At 33.7% G+C, this 22686-nt stretch overlaps 1 protein-coding gene across 1 annotated transcript in view; it reads left to right on the top strand.

The window, feature by feature from the left end:
• Positions 1-22686, top strand: part of LOC123543482 (fibrillin-1-like) — a 77740-nt gene that overhangs the window by 43679 nt on the left and 11375 nt on the right. Inside the window, exons 17-29 of the mRNA XM_053532100.1 lie at positions 327-476; positions 5862-5999; positions 7274-7426; positions 8949-9040; positions 12893-13002; positions 13264-13424; positions 14961-15101; positions 15907-16044; positions 17232-17372; positions 17987-18124; positions 20044-20193; positions 20400-20528; positions 20995-21132. Coding sequence (XP_053388075.1) covers positions 327-476; positions 5862-5999; positions 7274-7426; positions 8949-9040; positions 12893-13002; positions 13264-13424; positions 14961-15101; positions 15907-16044; positions 17232-17372; positions 17987-18124; positions 20044-20193; positions 20400-20528; positions 20995-21132 — 1779 coding nt within the window. The remainder of the gene's footprint in view (positions 1-326; positions 477-5861; positions 6000-7273; positions 7427-8948; positions 9041-12892; positions 13003-13263; positions 13425-14960; positions 15102-15906; positions 16045-17231; positions 17373-17986; positions 18125-20043; positions 20194-20399; positions 20529-20994; positions 21133-22686) is intronic.

The following is a 22686-nucleotide window of genomic DNA, read 5'->3' as shown; positions in this document are numbered from 1 at the left end:
ATTGGAATATACCGTCGCGAATGTAGTTCACATAGCAGAGTTCCTTTGCATATGCTTTAGAAATATTTATCAAAAGAAGAACGTTTTATTTTGAAGAAAAAACGTTTCTGCATCTTTAGTATATTCTGAGTAGAATCTCTCTAATAAGTCAAATGCATACTATTGGAGCCAAAGGAAGGCGTCTCTGAAGGTAACATCCGTATTCTTTATTCATGGTTTGACTTTCTACTTGTATAATAAATTGCAACACGTAGATACATATATACCAAACGTAAACATCACTTGGACCTAAATTGCTTTACAGAATAATATAAATTTGTTTTCAGATATCAATGAGTGTAGTCAAAGCGACATATATCATTGCACGGGACCTGATCATTCAGTTAAATGTAGCAATACATACGGTGGATGGCAATGTGGATGCAATGTCGGGTATACCGCGAGAAATAACACAGACTTTGACAGAGTTTGCGAAGGTATCATAAAGTTTTTGCCTGATTGATGGATATCTATAATATAGTTTCCCCTATGTCGCCTAGATTAGGATCACGCTGAAATGCATGTATAAGTTTTGCAAAGAAAATATAATTTTGCTTTTAAAATTAGCGACTGTTTAAGATGTATTAAAATTAAAAAGCATTTAAAAATGACTAATCTTTATCATAATGTAGTGATCCTAAAGTTTAGCGAAGAAACATGGCAAAGTTTAATTGCAGTAAGCAAAACATACCTTGATTTGCTTGCATTTGGCTAACGCAGTCCCAATACAAACAAATACATTTATCAATCGATAAGATCATATTAATATGCGAATGAAGATTTGATGTTCAGGCAAAATAATCTGCGTTTACCATAAGTATTTAAAATTATCAGAAAATGGAATTTATGCATAGGACGGGACATATAAAAAATGTCAATTATTTTAACTTAGTACAAGATAAAGTAATAATTGCAGCGTCCAGCCGTTCATACATTATTTCCTCAGCCCGATGTCGTGTTTTTCATACATTAAAGGAAAGTTTTATTACTTAAGACAAATTTTCACCTCAAAAATATAATGTTTCATGTGCAAGAACCAGGCCCCTAGCTCAAAGGTCAAAATCACACATGGAGGTCAAAGTCATCATGACTTTGATCCTGTCCAGTCCATAACTCAACCATCCATCAATGGATTTTAATAACTTGACACAAACTTTCCCCATAATCAGACCCTTTTTCACGGAGAAATTCCAGAACCCTAGCTCGAAGGTCAAGTTCTCACTTGGAATTCAAAAGTCAGAAGTGACTTTCTTCACATGCAAAAATGTTCTATTATGCTTTATGCTATTTGCTACTTGATGTGTCTGACATAGTAACTAATGATGATAGATAATGTAAAATATGTTTCATTTTAATATGCTTTTAATATGCTGTACCACTTAAACTTATATAATACATTCATTAAAGCAACATCGAGTTTTCCTATGCAAATTTAATACATGTTTCAGATTGGTAATTATTTAACCAGTAAGAGACAAAGCGCTTTGTAGATAAGCTTTTAGACATCTTGATAAATATGATAATTAAAATATAAAGTGAATTTCATCAGAATTGAACGGATAAAGGCATCAATTACTTTATTTTAAAATAAAGTCGCATAGATGCAGATGAATCCTTTGTTTCTATACTCAATTGTCATTTATAAGGATACAGAGGTAGAGATGTTGAATTTTTACTAATATACGGTCATATATGAGAATGGTTCAATAAGTGTTTGCAATTTTTGTGCCACGAAATCCACAGTGTCTACGCTTTTCCCCTGAAAATCAGTTTATATTTAGGATCAGTGTATTAGCTACCAGTTGATATAACACATTTCGAAATCACCATTGTATTTTTTTTATTTTACAGTCGTTCAAAGTGTCTGCACTCATACTAAATGTGCATATATCATGGCAAAAGAAATAAGTAAATAAATAAGAGGTATAAAAGAACCGTTTTAAACTAAGGGAAATGTGCCAAAGAAATATTGGATGAATTATGTGTTGCATATTGACATCGCATTGTGTCATATGCAGCAGATACAAGATGGTTTAAGCGCTTTAAAAGTAGGATGTAGTCAGTTGAAAGTGTACCAAGGCAAGGAAGGCCACCTAGTGCAATTGTCCCTCAAATAATCAAAAAAGTAGAAACTAATCTGAAAAAGGATGCGTGTTTGACTAAGGTTGTCGGTATTTTGACAGAATAATCTTTTACGATCCTGAAGCGCGATTTGAAGTACGTCTTATCGCTGCCAGTTGGATACCGCATTTGAGTACCGAGGATAAAAAGAAACTGTACCCTAAATACAATCAGAAAACATTTCCTGGTGACGAGACATATGTGCATTTTTTCCAGCCAACAAGAAAGTGCAGTAACAAAATATGTGTCACCAAACAACGAGGAGACTTTCTGTAACTTGAAGGTCTATTACGCTGTTTTCTTTAATGGTCATGGATAAACTGTTCGGATAGAGATTTTGCGTGGTCGGGCATTTACTGGCTAAGTATATTGTAAAGTGGTACTGAGAAAGCTTGAGAAAATGTTGAAGATAGACGCCCAGTGCTTGGGTTATCAGGTATGACCTTACGGCATGACAATGTTTCGCGTCTATAGTAACACAATTATTGAAGCACAGTTTGTCTGTTCTATTACATCCTCTTTACTCGCCCGACTTTACTTCTTGTGACTTCTTTTTCATTTCCGAAACTCAAAAAATTCATTGAAGGTCGCAGACAGAAATGCTATTATGTCCGCCATTTTCCAGTATCTCCAGACGAGACCCAAAAAGACAATGTATGTGTATTTCAGAATTGGATCAAATGGTTAAAACTTTGCATAAAGGTAACGGGTGAATACTTTGAATGTATGAAATAAAAAATATTCTCCTATCTTTACGTTATTTCATGTTTTACAGGCAAAATTGCAGTACTTATTGATCGGCCCTCGTATCAGACTAAATTCAAATTTGGAATTTCGCTGGTGTGTTAAATCTTGACTTTTGTGCGTATGTATGTGATTTTGCTAGAACAGGACTGATGTCATAAAATAAATTATAAATGAATGACTCCTAGCAGTACGTTTTTTTTGTGTTATTTACAACGTATTGTCCAAACCATGTGATCAATTTTATAAATTTACTCAAATTTATCTTTTAACAAAAGATATTGCAAAAAGTATCGATTGGGCGTTAGAAGTTTCGAGTAGTATTTATAGAAAGTGTTTATTTTTCTAGGAAATGTATAAAGACCAGGCTTTATTGCACTAAATATAAACGGTATATGCCTAACTTATTTAATTTAATATATTTCATATATCTACAATACCGACAATTCCCAAGAGTCAAACTGGGGTCCGAGTAAACCCCAAAGATAAAAGACGTTAGTTTCAAGATTGAGGTTACATAACGCTTTTTTAAATAACATTCCCTTCCATATTCAAACTTTTGTATCTCTCTATGAGCCTATCTGTGTATCTTCACAATCTTGAAATCTCTGAACTGATAAATGAAAACTCAGTCAGTAGAACAATAGGCCACTAAAGGAAATAAAACGTCTTACCAATAATCAACTTTTACCACAGATAATTCAAGTTATAACTACGCCATGCCTCTTATTCCAGCCTAAACCTCTAAAAGAAGACGATTGGGCATATGGATTTGCTTATTGCCGACTGGTCGGTCTGTCTGTCGCTTGGTAGACCGCTTTATTGTACCCCCGACAACAAAGTTGTAAGAGGGGTATACTGGTTTCAAGTTGTCTGTCTGTCTGTCTGTCCGTCCGTCCGTGCGTCCGTCTGTCTGTCCGTAGACACAATATTGTGCGCACCATCTCTCCTCATCCCCTGGACACAATTTAATGAAATTTCACACAGGTGATCAGTAACAACAGTAGTTGTGCATGAGACATGTTAGGTTCTTTCAGAAAAAAATGCAGAGTTACGGGACTTTGCTTTTTGTTACTATATACATGGACACAATTTTGTGCACACCATCTTTCCTCATCCCCTTTGACACAATTTAATGAAACTTCACACAAGTGATCAGTAACAACAGTAGTTGTGCATGGGGCATGTTAGGTCCTTTCAGAAAAAAAGATTGCAGAGTTACGGGACTTTGTTTTTTTGTTACTTTACTAAATACATAGACACACAGTAGTTGTGCATGGGGCATGTTAGTTTCTTTCAACAACAAAAATTGCAGAGTTATGGGACTTTGTTTCCTGTTAACATACTATGTACATACAGTCTCCATATGCCGTCTTGTGCCGCCTAATCTTTCGAACCCTTGCACAAAATTTAATGAAACTTCACACAAGTGATCAGTACCAGCCCTAGTTGTGCATGATGCATATTACGTACGTTCTTTTAGATAAATATTCTGCATAGTTATGGGACTTTGTTTTTTGTTACTATACTGTTTACATACAGTCCACATAACTATGCAATCTTGTGTGCGTCAAATTGCAATGCACTGTGTCAATGCATGCGGGGGCGGGGGCGGGGTGGGGGTACATCCATCACCTTCAGTGATAGCTCTAATTTATTACTAGAAACAAGAGACAGTTTGGTCTCACAGTACTTAAACTTAATTGAATGATGAACTGTGGTGAACAAATGACCCCTTTCGTTCTAGAGTCAATAGGTCAAAAGATAAAGCCATATAGATCTTGAGATTGCTCTTTCCACTCAATAGCTAGGAGTGCTTACAGTCGTCAAACTTCAACTTCATGATAATTGCTTGTGGCTAGTAAATGATCCCTATTGTATTTGGGGTCAGTAGATCAAAGGTAACGGTCAAAGGGTAATATCATAGAGCCCTGAAGATCGTAAACTGTTTCCGCTCAATACCTAAGAATACTTTGGCTTACAGTCGTGAAAAATCAACTTCAAGATGATAGTTTGTTGTCAGCAATTGGCTCCTATTTTCAGCATGTCAAAGATATATGTCAAAGTCAACTCAAGACTGAAAATGGTCACCGAAAAAAATTGTAGAATGCTTTAGCACTGTCGTCAAACTTCTTAGGATAATATATTGTATGTGGTAACCAAATGTTTCTTATAGCCTCAGGTCAAAATAAAGGTAACAATGTCTTCGAGACTAAGAGAATTTTCTGCTCAATAACTAAAGAGCCGTTTGGCCTACAGTTTACAAACTTCATAGAATGGCTACCTGCTGTCAGCTTGTCAAAGGCCAAAGTTACAATGACAGTTGGATAAACCGTTTGCTAAATGCAATAAGGTTAAACCAAAATTTGATGAGTTTAGCGAATACAGTTAGATCACTTTACTGTAATACAGGAACATACTATTGATAAACTTGTCATCAGCTAATGGAGACAATGCAATGTCCTAAGTGTAGGTATATCAGATTTCTGTTTTCCTTGGCATATTTACTGCTGCAAATGATGAATACCATTTCCATTTAACAAAATTAAAATAATGATGTCATTTACCACTGTAATACAATGCTACGGACTGTTCAATTTCAAGTATTTCAGCATCCTATATATATATATATATATATATATATATATATATATATATATATATATATATATATATATATATAGTACAGAAATGCAACTGTCTCTGTAAATGGATATTATCATAAAGTAGGCGGAGATATGATGCCTCTACTACAACGACAAATAAAACCAGTTGATGCCCGTCATAATTTCTTAAGGCTTATACAACGTAGATTCGGAAAACGATTACGCTTGTATTTTTATATAAACAAACGACTAATGTCAGACTTCAGTGAAAGGAGAGCAAAGGAGAACGAGTATAACTTCATGATTGCTTTTAGTGTATTTAATATCATATGAACATTTAATCTATTCTAGATATCAACGAGTGCGATGATACTAGGTCTTGCGTTAATGGAGATTGCATAAACAGAAACGGGACATTTGATTGTGCATGTCATGCTGGTTACACTAATGAATCTGCTGATGAAGGAGCATTGAATATAAACTGCACAGGTATAAAATAACATGTAAACTGCATAGGAATAAAAAGAATATATAAACAGCAAAGTTATGAGATAACAGTGCAAAGGTGTAAAATCACATATTAATTTTCCAGTTTTACAAAACCATATAAACTGCAGGAGTAAGACGTGAACAAATTATGGCAAATGTCTATAATCTAAAATCGTATATGATTTGTTTTTGTTTAGATGTAATGTTACCCTTTCTAGATTTTATGATGAATGCATAACCCAGATGCCCCTCCTAGAAGTATTTCAGACATTGGCGGGAATCAGTGACCTCCGCAAAACAACTTCTTGACTTCCTCACTCTTTAAGCGAGGTTTCGAACCCACAGCGGTGACGGGCTAGCTATTCGAAGCCAGCGACCTGAAACTGCCGGCAACAGAGGCCACTGAATCGTGTATTAACTAGACAGGATTAAGACCGCATGATATATTAGGCCTCCGTATCTCATATTGATACATATTATTACAATTGTATTTAAATTGCACAGTTATAAAATAATGCATTCTAGCAGAAAACAGATTTCGATAACACAGAAGAATCAGAGAGTTTATCGCTAAAGCGCTGTTGACACCTCTTTCCACACATGTGCGTTCTGTTTGTTTGTTTGTTTGTTTTGGGTTTAATACCGTTTTTCAACAGTATTTCAGTCATGTAACGGCAGGCAGTTAACCTAACCAGTGTTCCTAGATTCTGTACCAGTACAAACCTGTTCTCCGCAAGTAACTGCCAACTTCCCCAAATGAATCAGACGTGGAGGACACAATGTCGTTTATCAAATAGTCACGGAGAACATACGCCCCGCCCGAGGATCGAACTCGCGACCCCGTGATCGGTAGACCAACGCTCGTACCTACTGAGCTAAGCGGGCGGGTTATGTGCGTTCTGTGGTCAAGCGTCAATGTATTACGGCCGCATAATAGAAAATTCAAAGGGAAATGAAGTCAGACATCGCAAACAACGCCGACATTCCCGCGCATTTCATGAACGTCATTAAATGGCGTCGATGCAAAATATATTCATTTGTAACTTTTGAAACGTGTATGCACGAAATGCGTTTACGCGTGTTTGTTTAATGATATTATACTATCCGATTCCTATGGATTCAGCAGAGGTTTATGAAAAAGCATGCATTATTCTCACATATAACCATCTTCTGCGTGTAGAGCCTACTATGCCAAATAACTGAAAAGCGTTTATTATAGTTTATTACAACTGTCTATTTACCACTTATATCAGTAATTGACATTTTTATTACAGATATAAATGAGTGTGAAACAAACAAAGCCGAAATCAACAACTGGTGTATAAGGGGTTCCTGCGTAAATACACCTGGAGACTGGACGTGTAACTGCAATGACACAAACTATAGTACCTTCAGAGACCTAGGAGATCACAAATTCAGATGCCTTGGTAAGTATACATAACATTTATGCCAGTAATACTAAACCTGAAATGGAAAGGCATGTTTTGTTCGATGTTTTTGTGTCAGTGCAGCTTCAGAATGGTATCAGATACACAGCATTCTTCTAGTTTTCGGCAGAAGGTCTTGCGTAAGGATGTAGTATAACAATGTACGCACGTCCAAACAGAATCAGATATCAAACGTTTTCAACAAACTAATGTGTTGGTATATTCATTCCTCATCTTGCCTCCAATTCGATGTTAAATGGTCAAATATAATTCTGAAATAAGATAAGTTTTACAACATTGTTCCTGTGGTTATTAAATTCAATTGGATACGATAGAGTACAGGTTAAGTGTTTGATACTCTGCTTTAAAATCAATCCTTATATTTTATGTGGTTGATAGATAAAATACGAAATAATATGAGAGTTTAACAGCTAAATATTAAATAACAGGTAGTGCAATGATGCTGTCGTTCAATATACACGTATTTGAATCATTCTTTACATCTTTAAGGCTCAGGTGCTCGACGGCCTGTTTTCAAATTTTCTGCTCATTATAGAAACATATATTCATATGTATTCCTGAAGGCTTTGATAAATAACACTATAGAATTACGAAAAAATGATATAATAGATTCACTGAGTTATCTTTTACATCATTTCTTTCGTAATTCTATAGTGTCCTTTATCAACGCCTCATAAACACTAGTATTGGAGTTGTTGTTTTTTCAGTCAAAAGAATCGTGTGTAATTGTATTGATGTCTTGATACTACAGTTTTCCACGTAAAAGTTTGACGCCAACTATCATCTTCCTTATCTAACTAAAACTAGTCGAGATATTTCATGTCAGATATTCTTTCATCGCATTTGTGCCCATGATATATTATATTATACGCAAAACAGTCCACGGACACTAAACGACAATCATTATTTTCGAAGAAGGTGCGCGATTTTACTTGTATTTTCCATTTTGCAGTTATAAAACCGTAGCCAATTGGAGACTGAGACTGCTTTTATGTTTTCCCAATACATATAAATAAATAGGAAATAAATGATTACAGACTCAATGTTAAAGCGCATGTCAATATTCGGGTTGTTTTGCCCAGTTACGCTTTTCTTTAATATGCCAGATCATTTGAAATGAAACTTCATAGGAATGGCCCCCTGACGCAAATATTAGAAACTTTAAAGATCTAACTAAGTTATTACCATATTGCCGTTATTTATAAAGCACCATTCATAAGTTTTCATATCTCCCGCTGTAACAAGTGAACATTTCCTGAAAACAGAACACACTGCCGTAGCAAGTTTAACCGCATGAAGAGACATATTCTTTTCTTTGTTCAGAAACTCAATCATCTAGTTTTATATTTCAATGTACAGAAGACTCAAGCCCATTCATTGATCTCATACTTATAGTGTTAAATATACTCACATTCGTTTCTCTCACCTTTGATATATTTCTTTAGTATATTGTAGCATTTAATATTTTGCAATTTAACAGAGAATGTTTATATATTTACAGGTGATTTCCAGTATGTTGGAGAGGTTACACTGCAATGGGTGCCATATGCTAATAAAACAAAACAGAATATAGAAGTATTCTTCAGAGACACGGTATCCTGTCTTATATTAAAGCTAGATATTTTAGCGGATAATTCAGCTTCTCATTAATAAAAACATATGGTATGGGGAAATAACTTTTTTAGAATCCACGTAATAAAATCTACAAATTTATTAAAGGATCGGTATGCTGTTGAGAAGGCCTGTCTGTTGATTATTTTTACGCGACCAATAAGGCTTAACGAAACTAAAGGAACCAGCGTGGGAGCCATCTGGTCCAGTCGCGTAATGGCTGCCAGGTATTTGAACACTAATTTTTCACTTGGCATGGTAACAGAGTTCTAAATTAAAGCTAGTTTCTTTTTAAATTTCATTGTGGATATATTTGTGACATTTTGGTAGGAAAAACGTGAGATCAGGTTGTATTTGGTGAAGTGAATCTCAATTGTAGTATGAGTAGTACTTCCAGGTCACAGCAGTGTGATTTTGATGCCAGTTTACAGTAAGCAAATGTGACCAGAGAAATCTCTCTTAGAAGATACATGACCCCTACTTTTCTCTTCATTTTATATCAGTTTTATCATAACTCTTTAAAATGTGTTAAGGATTTGTTCTCTGAAATGGGTCTAGCTCTGTTTGGTAGCTCTTTAAAAAATATCAGTTTTATATAGAATATATAGGGAAAACTATTTAACTGGTTGTGACCTATAACCTAAGTACCTTCCAATTAGTTTTACATGAGTACATGAGTTGAATATACAAAAGAAAATGTCACAGAACAAAACTGAAGTGCCTTCACTTCCTTGACCACTTGTGATATCAAGAAATGGTAAGCAACCACATCTAAAAGGTATCTTTAATATTGTATGCAATTCCTGAGATTAGGAAAAGTTTTACTACACATGCTGATATGTATAAATCTGACCATCAGGGAGTTTTACATTATTGGTACTTCATTTTATTTTCCCAAATTCAACGCCATTGGTCATCTTTTGCAATCATATTTCATTCATCTTGCTCCAGTGAATGTTGAACTTTTCCTACAATTTAAACGGATGTTACTGGCATACAAATCGAATACCCAATTATATGTAAATAATTTACTACATATATTTAAAGCTGGAAACCACTACTGCAAGAAAAGCAAGGGAAATGTCTTTCTATACTTATGTAGAACCTTATTTAAAACAAATTGTAATTCGCTCATTGAATAACACATCACATTGCACAGAAATGTTGATGTTCTATCCAGTAATGTTTACTTTTTACAATCTAACTGCTCATCTAGTAAAGCTAGCATTAGGTACCTCTGTAGCCAAGTTGTGAAGGATGTCTGTATCAAATCACTTGACCATAGTTTCTGAGGGTTTGAGCCCTTCTTTGGTCAGCATGTGAGTCATCCAGCCTACTTGCGGAAGGACAGCGGTTCAACCAGGTGCCAACATATGCCCGAAATAATGCCAAGAAGGGCACATGAGTCTTCCTCAGCAATTACAAATAGAAAGTTGCCAAGGTTATCCTGCACTGTGTGTCAATGTGATGCAAAACTTTAAACATATATAATCATGTACAACATAAGAGTGTCTTCAACAAATAGGCCATGACGTTTTGTTTAATTTTAGGGTTTATGTCCTACCAAAACAATTTAGGAATATGGCAATTTTTCACCTCTGAATGGTAAAGGAAGGCCCAGGCGCCCGTCATTATAGGCATGAGCAGATGCCCGGGTAGAACCAATAATTTTCGGTAAATAGCTGCATTGCTAGCATAACTGAAAGAATTTTACGTCACTTAAAGGATTTCAACCCCAAATAAATTATGGAAAAGTGATTTAAAAGTCAATCTCCAACTTTGAATGGCAAAGAAAGGCTCAGTTATGCATTGCTCTGAGACAGCCGCCATTAAGTAAAAGTATAACACCACAAAATGAACATTTGATAATTATAACAACAATTTATCTTAAAATTACTTCCCGGTATTTCCTATTCATTTAATTCAAGTTAAAAGTTTTATAATAAAGCATTGTATATCATAACTGCAGCTCCAAAATGGAGAAAAATGGTACAGTGTGAATGTTCATTCTAAAATATCTCGATATAGTGCTCACATTTTGTAATTATCCTCCTTTTTATCAAACCAAACAGATAAATACTGATAATAACACACAAAGTTTACCTTGACTTATTTAATGTAATAAATACAAGCGCTTTGCCGATAATTGAATAATTTCAATAATATAGGATGACAAGAAGCAAATACACATTTTTGCTTTTTATCTGCCTTTACTTTGTATTTATCATGTTATCGCTATGCTTAAAATTGTAAAGATTAACTAAAAAGGCATACATTTAGGTTGATTTAGACATATTTTGTATAAAAAAAATGTATTTTGTTCATGTCAAATCTGTATTCTAAAGATGTAGCAAATTACAATAGATTTATAACATTACAACCGAATTATCTCCCTTTAAGCACAAACTACTCCACTCTAAAAGCACAAGATATAATTAAATGTTCTCTTTTAACTTGTTTCATACACTCTAGCATTCATGTAACATACTAAGTGCATACAGTACATTTTAGAAAAAATTAATTGGTAAGATAATGGAAAATAGCGTAAGTTGGGGCGGTCAATTTGAAATCAAGATTGCCTCCAAAATAATAATGATAATAAATGTTACAAATGGATTTTGAGAGGTTGGGTGTTTAAACTTTTAAAAAAAAACACAACTTTGTAAAATATAGCAACAAAACAATTAAAAACTCTTATTTTCGGACACTTCGGCACAGACTATTAAGGGAACGTGCAGTGTACAAGATACCAAAACGTTTTTAAGTATATCCTTTTGTAACAGTTACTCATAAATTTTTGTCTGGAGAATACATCCAAAACTGTTAGAGGGATTTTGTTTATATTTCAAACAGTAACAAACAGATTACCATTTCCATTACCATTTCTCTACATTGCTTTACTTTAGAATAATCTCCCTTCATTAATCTTATTTGTCCAGGCAAAAAAAAAATTCAAAGTTCTGAAGTTTTAAGATTACCGGAAGTTTTAAATTATTTAAATGTATTAATATGAAGTGAAGTAACTTTGTAGTATATAAAACAATAACTCAACGTTGAATGCCATTTCAATAATCTCCGTTTAGTCAGCTCATGTCACGTTTATTTTTAGAATAAACAAAACACCATCAAATGAGTTTTGTCAAACTTTTACACAATGGCACAAGAAATAGTGCGAGAGTGCAGAGTATAAAACCATAACAATATTTACCTTTAAAATTTCCTCTCTTTGTTGAATGGATTTTTGTTTGTCATCTCTCTGATAGGGCTACGGAAACATTTATTGAAACTGTTAGTAAAGATAGATGATATGGAAGGAAAGCTCAATCCACCAAAACCAAAAGTGGATGATTTTCAAATTAGTTCCCTTTTGAACTTGACTGAATTATCACGTACGAAAAAAATGATAATGCAGTGCACAAGAATAATAATTCTGTTTCGTTCTTCAAATCATGTCAATTTTGGACTTGGTGTTTCATCGATAATAATTTTGCAACTGCAGAATTCAATAGAAAGAAACTGATATAAAGAAAGGTGACCGAAGAAGTGCATAATGCAAGAAATCTTATATCTTAAACTATTGCAGCTTTAAATCTCGTTTGGAATATCCTCTGATAGTCTTATTTACGTTATACCTTCAACTGCAATAGACTATCAGGCAGCAATACGCTAAAAAAAATATTTTATTTGGCTGGGTCTTTATAGTACGATGAACATTATATTTAAAACTTAAGACCCTTAATCTTGTCGTTTATCTGTCAATCTATCTGATTTGAATAAATAATAGACAAAAGAAGTGACATATTCATTGACGCTCTACGTGCCTTTTTATTTCAGATTTCAAAGGATTTTGCTCAGTCGAATGCTACGCTCAGATTACCATATAATAAAAGCCTACCAGTGTCAAATATATTCAAGTCCCTAGAAGTATTGAGAGTAAAGAATATGTGAGTTTTTGTCATAAATGTATCTAAGCAAAATATATCTACAAATGTAATGCTATTTCAGGATTTAAAAAATACACCTCTATAGTGCAATGATAAGAAAAATAATACACCGGAACGAATTTAGGGACGAATTCATTTATAACTTTTTTTTCAGTTTTCATTTTTACTTACGTAAATTTAAAAAAAAAAACGAAATGAACTTTTCAGCTTACAACTTTAATCCTTTTCTTATATTAATGTTATTCATTATGTATTTTGCAGACCCGCACGTAATGTGTTAAATGTTTCATACATAATTCACATTGGAGAAGCGGTGACATCTGAAAATATTGCAGAAACGCAACATATAATCTTCAACAATTCGAAAACGCATCATTCTGGAGGAGATTTTATTTCTATACAGTTTTCTGATGTTCATAATGGTAACATATTTTAATATTGGTTAATAATAATTCTGATGCTCATATTTTTTCAAAACAGACAACATAATTGATTTTTTCATCTATGAGGCAAAGTCCATATATTCCGAATAAAATATCGATGAAAATCATTTTATTCATTTCTGCAGTCTCACTACTGCTATTCTTCTTTACTATGTAATTATGGATTGATCGAATCTTGAACAATTCATTTATAATATAATTTACACAATGTCAGATAGCAGTGGAATTCAAAACAAAATAACCGTTTATTTATGACATCATTCTTATATGAATTTACTGATTTAATAAGTCATATAAAAGCCGTGAATAAGTTAATTTCTATGATCGATATGGATAGAACGTCAATCTACCACTCCAGTTACCTTGGGTTCTATGGTACGATAAATGTCTAAACCTTTTATAGATTCTCATACTTGGACAAAATTGAAACCCCGGGAGTGATAACCATGTGTTTCATTTCTTTTATGTGGCCCCATATTACTTTAAATTACTAACAAAAATGCGCATATAAACAGTCAGTTATATATGCACGCCTTAGATAGATGACAGATGAAATACAAGTCTGTGATAAATATTATCATAATAAAAGACTATATTACAAATATTTTGCAATAAGCAAAATAGAATATGATTCAATATTTAGGTAACAGCATACAAACGACTACCTTAAAATGCAGTCAAATATCAAACCTTTCATTTTATACCAATGCCAGAACATTTTGTACATAAGTATGGGTTAAAAGAAATATCGAAAATTATTTTAAAACCTAGAATTAGATCCTTTGGAAGCAGAGAATGCAGAATGCAAAATGATAGCAGACTCAGTTGAACTGAATCTTTTTATGAGAGGTTATGAAATGCGCAACAACCCTCATATCCCCAGTACAGTGAAACATGTTTTAATTTATAGAATGAATGACCATTTTAGAAAACGTGACACTGGTTGCTTAAAACATGTAGGCCACTTAATAGAAGCGACCACTAAAGCAGGTTTTACTTACTTAGAATTAGACCTACGACTGACTTCGAGGAAAATCTGTGAAAGTAGCAAAAGACAAGCCTACTCAAAGCGCAAACACAGCATATGGACGCGCATAAGACCAATACAATCAGACAAACACGCTCACGGACCAAGACAGCGCTCACACAAGACAAAAAAATACAAACAGATAAAGAAACACAATAATGCGACGCGTTTGGAAAGACGGTGGTAAAAACGACCACTGGGGAGTTTCAACCAGTTTATGGTGTACCTAATCTCACTTTTACATAATCATATTCCAAAGTCGCATTATATTATATAAAAGTTAACCATAAATGCTCTTGTAAGCTAAATGTAGTTTACGATCCAAAAAAAAAAAAAAACAAAAAAAAAAAAAATTCAAAAAACGACACTGAGTCCAAGACGATGAAATTCAAATATTTAAATTGATGCAAAATAAGGCATTAAAATTACTGCAGGATATTATGCATATTTTGTCTGTTACCATTTTCCACACCTGTTTTTTTTTACAGACACCGAATATAATCTGTGCGATATCGAAGGAAAAACGAAGTGTGATTTGCAGTCAACAGACTGTATAGTTGGAAATGGAAGTTACAGTTGCAGTTGTAAGACAGGTTACGAGGAAACAGCGGATCCATTTCATTGTAAAGGTGAATACTAAATATAATAGGCATAGGTTTGTGTTATCAATCGTAAATATGGTGCAAAGGAAATTAATTAAGATAATAAATTCTAAGCCAACGTACTATCCAAAATACTGAGAGAAAGCTGAAGAAGAAACAAACACAAGACTCAAAACAAAAAAACAAAACACAACAGATAGAGATCCAAAAGGATGGTCACAATCGTAGAAAGAAGTAAAACTGTACATTAGTCTGTGAAACAAATGTGTGAACAAAATTTATAGACAAAGTAAAGCAAGTAGTCACTGAAAAAGAATTAACATGCCTATGGACATTATTGAACACTTACTTTGTATGGTCATGTTACAAAGGCTGTCATACACAATTATAAATCATTCATTTCCCCCATTTAAAGTTATCTGTCACCCACCGTTTAAAATATATAACTACTAACATTGAACTATTTTTAAAGACCACAAACGGCTTGAAGCAGTGATGTCAGGAACAGACACAAACCTTTATAAAACATATTGATTAATCTCCCCTTTCGGTAAATGGGAAATTCCTGTAAACAACATGATGTAAAATATCCATGATATCAAACAAATTATAATATTATAATAAAACAAAAGTATATCAAATTATAAACTGCCAGAACTTTCAGAGAATCTATTAGAGATTTAGAATACTTTCAAATGTTACAACAGACATAGCAAAGACCGTAATTGAGAATTGGAAATGATAGCTCTATGTTATAAGATGTCATTTGCTAGTACTTGATAATGGGGTGAATTCTTTTTTAAACAAAATAACTGCATGTATTTATGTTTAGATGTAAATGAATGTTCGACCGGTTTATATAACTGCACTTCTGGAGAGCACTGTCAGAATACTCAGGGAAACTGGACATGTAACTGTTCAACTGGATATGAAGCAATATTCAAGGACCACTTCAACATAGTATGCCAAAGTAAGTTTTTCAAACGAATGAGTTGTGGGCGGTCTGTACTTTTCTTAACTAACGGCAGAATTGACAATGAGAGTCATTAGACAAATTTCACAAAAAATATTTTTAATTATAGAATGACATTTATTTTCTTATAAAGGATTGGAATTTTATCTTGTGAGTAAATTAAAATTTTGAATCTAATTAAAATTTACAATTTGTTTGAATACCATTTTGTATTTGCTACATCGTATGATATTTTAGTCAAATATATGCAAAATGTGCTTTCGGCAGATTTGATGATTGCATATGGAATTTTAAGACATAAATAAAACAAAAGTCAATGTTTGTACCCCCCGAACAGCGAAGTTGTAAGGGTGGTATACTGGTTTCAGTCTGTCCGTCTGTCCGTAGACACAATCTTGTACGCACCATCTTTCCTCATCCAATTGACACAGTTTATACAAGTAATCAGTAACAACAGTAATTGTGCATGGATCATGTTAGGTTCTTTCAGAAAAAAATGCAGAGTTACGGACTTTGTTTTTTTTTTTTGTTACTATACTATATACATAGACACAATCTTGTGCGCACCATCTCTCCTCATTCCCTTGACACAGTTTAATGAAACTTCACACAAGTAATCAGTACCAACAGTAGTTGTGCATGGAGCATGCTAGGTTTTTTCAGAAAAATAAATTGCAGAGTTACGGGACTTTGGTTTTTGTTACTTTACTATATACATAGAGACTGCATATGCAATCTTGTGCGTACCTAATCTCCTGAACCCATGCACAAAATTTAATGAAACTTCACACAAGGGATCAGTAACAGCAGCAGTTGTGCATGGTGTATGTTAGGTTCTTTCAGAAAAAAAAGTTACTGGACTTTGATTTTTGTTACTATACTTTGTACATATAGTCTGCATATGCCAAACTGTTTGTTTGTTTGTTTGTTTGTTTTGTTGGGTGTAACGTCGCACCGACACAAATATATGTCATATGGCGACTCTCCACATTTGATAGTAGAGGACGACACCAGGTGCGCCTCCATGCATTATTACATCACGGGCGGGCACCTGAATAGAACCATCGACCTTCCGTAAGCCAGCTCTCCGAGCGTATATAGAAAATGATGATAGAAAGAATGATACAGCCATTAACTAATGTCTGCTGCAATAATATTTTAATTTTGTGTAAAATATTTGTTAGATATAAACGAATGCGAGAAAAATGAGACATACATTTGCAACGACGGAACCTGTGTCGACAATGCAGGAGGATGGACCTGCTCATGTCCGCTTGGATTTCGTGCTGAATCAATCAAACGTGACTTCATATATAGTTGTAAAGGTAAATTATATTATTTGGAATTAAAGGTAATCCCAGATTTATATCATTGTTAATTGCAAGACTTCGCTTTTCAAAAAACAATATACATCTTCACTGTACCTAACATGTATTGCATATGGAATTTTTAACAATCTGGGAAAACTAGGTACGCAAAACAAGTACTATACAAAAACATAACAATTACCATCAGCTGGCTGATAAGCACGATGATTTCACACAAATCCCTTTTACGGCACATATATGACATAACGTCGCTTATTTGTTTTATCTGGCGAGAAACGATTTTTGTTTGATTTCGTGTGTTTACCAGGAATTGTAAAATTTTGACGGATATTTATATAAATTTAATTTTAAAACTTTTCTAGCAAAAGGATAGAATTTACTTTCAATAAGATATGGCTGATGGCAGGACCAACCTTCTTTCTTTTCCATAACAGTCTATTTAGGAAGGATATAGAGTGGAGGCTACAGAATGTAGCTGAAACTCCTATGATTAGTTCTTAATGGTTACAAAATGTCTAAATTTCTAAATAAGTAATGACAATGATACAGAATAAGTCATTTAACAAATGTGTGATCAACAAAATTGCAGATATCATGTGCTTGTATTTTAGATGTCAATGAATGTTTGACCAATTTGCATAATTGCTCAAATGGAGGGACCTGTCGTAATACTCATGGAAACTGGACATGTGACTGTCCAACTGGATATGAAGCAGTTTTCATGAACAATGAGCAGATAGAATGCCAAAGTAAGCAATTGCAACGAATCGTTTAACAAATTTTGTAATATCTGCTGAATGTAAATATTTTGTTTGTGAGTTTTAGGAGTATGTGTCTCCATAAAGTAAAACTGACAAGATCTGTCGTCTTCTTTACGTGGAGTTTTTTGACTGATTTAAAAACATAGATATCACGTCTAAATAAATGTTATATTTATCTTTTGTCTGCTTTAAGTGGAACCTTTCGACTGATTGAAAAGTATTAGATACTCTCGTCTGAAGAAATGTTATATCTATCTTTCGTCTTCTTTACTTTGAACCTTTCGACTGATTTAAAAGAATTAGATACGCTCGTCTGGAGAGATGTTATATTAATCTTACATCTTCTTTACGTGGAACCTTTTGGGTGATTTAAAAGAATTAGATACTCTCGTCTGAAGAAATGTTATATTTATCTTTCGTCTTCTTTACTTTGAACCTTTCGACTGATTTATAGAGAATAACAGGCTACTGTCTTTTGATATCAATGTTATCAGGTCGAGCTTGATATGGGCTGGAAGGGGTGAGGGAACCGAACCCCTTCCGCCCATATCAGCCGAGACCTGATAACATTGATATCAAAAGACAGTAGACTGTTATTCTATTTATCATGAAACTCACACAGACTGCTTAGAACAACATATGTCTTCGTCTCTTATTTAGTAAAAAAAATGTCTACTGAAGTAAAAAATTAAATTTATATTTTACGGATTTGAAAATTCATCCGCCCCTGAAACATCTGAACGAAACAATACGGCAGCCATATTGAATTCAACTCTGACAATGTTTTTTAACTTTCTGATATTCTTGTAAAAAAGTAACAATGAAATACACTCTTACCTGCATAAAAAATCAAAAATCATCCTCTTCAATAAACCAGAACATGCTTTATTTCCATAGTATGAAACATTTGACTCAGACAACTACATGTCAAAAGCGCTGAAAATTTCACTTCCAGTTCCAGACTTCTGTCAGAGTCTCTGAGATACTTTAAAGTTTTTTAAATCACTAAATTTACACTGATCCAAGAATAATAATTAACACAAATACTTTTGCAAATAGGTGCATGCCTTAAATTAGGCATAAATCAAGAATAAGTATATCATACGTTGTCAAGTGTATTGTAAACCTTTCCAAGAATCGATCCATGTAAACATTGTGATGTCATAATAAAAGTTTCACAATGACGTCATTCAGTGCTATTGTCTGTGTGATAAAATTAGAGACAACCATATTCGAGGAAATTTGTTGAGATTACAGAATCTATTTAGAAAAACATTTGTGCAACATCGAGACTGGACTCTGTAATAAAATTCAATCTGGAAGGAAACTGATGTAAAAACTAGTCCGTCAATATGGGAGGAGCTAAATTTTGATATCAAGTCAATGACCTGATAACAAAAAAAAATATCAGGCAAGTGTTATCAGGCACTTTGCATAGTAGTTGCATGATAAAAAAGAATTAGATACGCTCGTCTGGAGAAAATGTTATATTAATCTTACATCTTCTTTACGTGGAACCTTTTGGGTGATTTAAAAGAATTAGATACTCTCGTCTGAAGAAATATTATATTTATCTTTCGTCTTCTTTACGTGGAACCTTTCGGCTGATTTAAAAGAATTAGATACTCTCGTCTGAAGAAATGTTATATTTATCTTTCGTCTTCTTTACGTGGAACATTTTGGGTGATTTAAAAGAATTAGATACGCTCGTCTGAAGAAAGATTTTATTAATTTTTCATCTTCTTTACCTGGGAACTTGTGACTGATGTAAAGGAATTAGATTCTTTCGTCTGAAGAAATGTTATATTTATCTTTCGTCTTCTTTACGTGGAACCTTTTGACTGATTAAGAAGAGTTAGATACTCCGGTCTGAAGAAATTTTAGAGACTCAGATATAATTGTTTCAGACATAAATGAGTGTGAGAAACCAGATCAGTTTACCTGTACTGGACCAAAAAATTCGTCTACTTGTTACGACATACCTGGTGCATGGCAATGTAACTGCAGCGAAGGATTCAAACCTAAAAATATTTCATCAAATATAAGAACATGTGAAGGTAAGTAACCTAGTTTCTGAATTTCTCGAATCATATTGGAATGCATTTACCAGTATTCGTAAATATATGACATTTTGAATGCAGCTAGATACGCGGAGGAGTTAATTAAAGATAATATTTTTGGTGTTCCCTATTGAAAATGAAACTTGATATCTGATTCACAATTCTTTCTCTTATTGATGATTCAAACTTTTGTATTATTTCAGACATAAATGAATGCCATGACGAAAGCTCTTGTGTGAAAGGAGAATGTATCAATACTGAAGGAAGCTTTTTATGTCAGTGTGATCCAGGATACACGATTGTTTCTGAAGCCGGACATTCAGCTTGCATAGGTTTGTAAATTGAAACACAGTTCATCATAATAGTCGCAATTTATTTTTAAATTGTAAATGCACGTTTTGAGTTATGACTTCCCTGTCCACAAAAGTATTAAGAGATGGAAACAAACAGTTTCGAATATTGGTTTCCCTCAATCTTTTTTTCATCTTTTTATTTTATTTATTTATATTTTTTTTTTGCTGAATATGAAATTTTATACTTCAACAGCGTTGTTGTATCTCCGTACATTTCAAATATTGACCTTCAGTAAGCAAACGCTGTAGGTTCTTCGCATTGAAGGCTTCTAAATTTCAAGGAGAGGTGGAGGAAAGTTATAGATACTTCAAATAAGTACGCTACTGCTTGCAATGATTGGTAATATGTTCGCCAATGGTGGAACTGTCTTTGTTGACTTGTAATTGTAAGCGGTATGCTCTGCTACGAGACGGTATAACAACGTAGCCATAGTTTTGTTTCCAGATATTGATGAGTGTACTGTTAATAAAAATCCCTGTCTTGAGGCGCTTGGCTGTGAAAACACTGAAGGCGATTGGACATGTTTATGCTCAAAGGGACTTGATGTCCGAATTGTCAATGAAAGCAGCAAAATATGTGGAGGTATATATATTTCTTGACAGATAGAATTGAGAGTGGATTATAACATGTTAACGAATTGGATCCATATCTGTATCTTGTTTTAATACATAGCAGTTAACACAGGGGGTGCCAGCAAGCAGATAAGATTCCATTGGTTAGTTGATACGCAATTCTGTTGACGTCTTTCATATGCATAGCCTTCATATTAGTTCGTTAGATTTCGTTAGAATATTTCATCCTATGACAAATTATGATCAATGGCCAAAAATACTTTAGCTGACACTGCATATAGTGTAGGATAATTTTCTTAGGCATTGAACTAACTATCATGTTTACCTTCTATTAGCGCAATTCAATTTTCACCTTCTAATCTAATTTTAGTTCTATTTTACCTTCTCTACGTCTGTACGTCTTAGAGCTGTCTGTCAGCGTCTCGTACTTTGTCTTGTGTATGTTGATTTGTTTGTTGTTAGCGTTTCTTTCCTCTTTCTCCTCACTACCCCCATTACGCCCATCGCCCCATCTCATCCATTTTCCTTGCATTAATACTCTCTTGCATTTGCTACCTCTCTCTTTTTAACAAGGGTATGTTATCATGCCCACCATAATTTTGACCACCAGTCGTCCTAAGGCGGTGGCCTACCGTTGTTTTTCCTGCTTATGTGTTTTGGATTTTAGAAGCAACCCGTCTACAATATTTGTTCGTTTTGCTGTGGGCCCACTTTGAGATGCATGAATCTGTTGTTGTGTTTGTGGTGCTCTGTGCTTCCGGAAAGTTTATCCTTACATTTTATCTTTTGATTTATGCACAGTGTCATTACAGAATCGTTTCATTTTGAAATATTACGTAATTCCCATCAGTAACTTATACCATGAAAGTGTCATTGCTTACATATTTTTTGGTTTACACAAATTAACACACCTGTATGTATGAGCTTAAAAGGGCAGTGTAAATGTATACAGATTTTTTATATGACTAAACAGGCTGGTAACATTGCCCGATCGGGCTTTCGACATAAAAACTAATATTTCGTGAAAAATAATGAAGATGTTTCTTTCAAACTTGGTCCATTTATTAAGCATAAAATATAATGCATATTTAGAAATAACTTGCTGCCTTCAGTTTTGTTAGAATTACTTCCCTTTTTCAGATTTTTATGATGCATAATGTTTTAAGCCCAAAAAAATGTTTTAATGCAATGTTTAAAACAGAAGAGGGTTCAGTGGCTTTCTATTGCTCCAAACATGTGCGCAAATACCTTTATTATATACTTAAGGGTTAATACTTTGTTTCTAGCGCAGATGTATGAAAAAAAATTTACAACTAACATTTTTCTATAATGTCATAAGTGAAAGCACAGTATAATATAAACATTTATGTACTAGCGCAATAATTTAGAGCACTAGAAAGCCATTGAACCTTTTTTTTGTTTTAAATTTAGCATTAGAACATTTTTAGGACTTCAAAAGTTATGCGTCATAAAAATCTGAAAAGGGGAAATAATTCTACCGAAACTGAAGGCAACGAAGTTATTTTTATTTCAATTTGTATCATATTTAATGCTTAATGAATGG

The sequence above is a fragment of the Mercenaria mercenaria genome, chromosome 19 (genome assembly GCF_021730395.1).
Source record: "Mercenaria mercenaria strain notata chromosome 19, MADL_Memer_1, whole genome shotgun sequence".
NCBI classification, from domain to species: domain Eukaryota; kingdom Metazoa; phylum Mollusca; class Bivalvia; order Venerida; family Veneridae; genus Mercenaria; species Mercenaria mercenaria.
The sequence above is the reverse complement of the archived record's forward strand: the minus strand, read 5'-3'. Positions and strand labels throughout refer to the sequence as shown.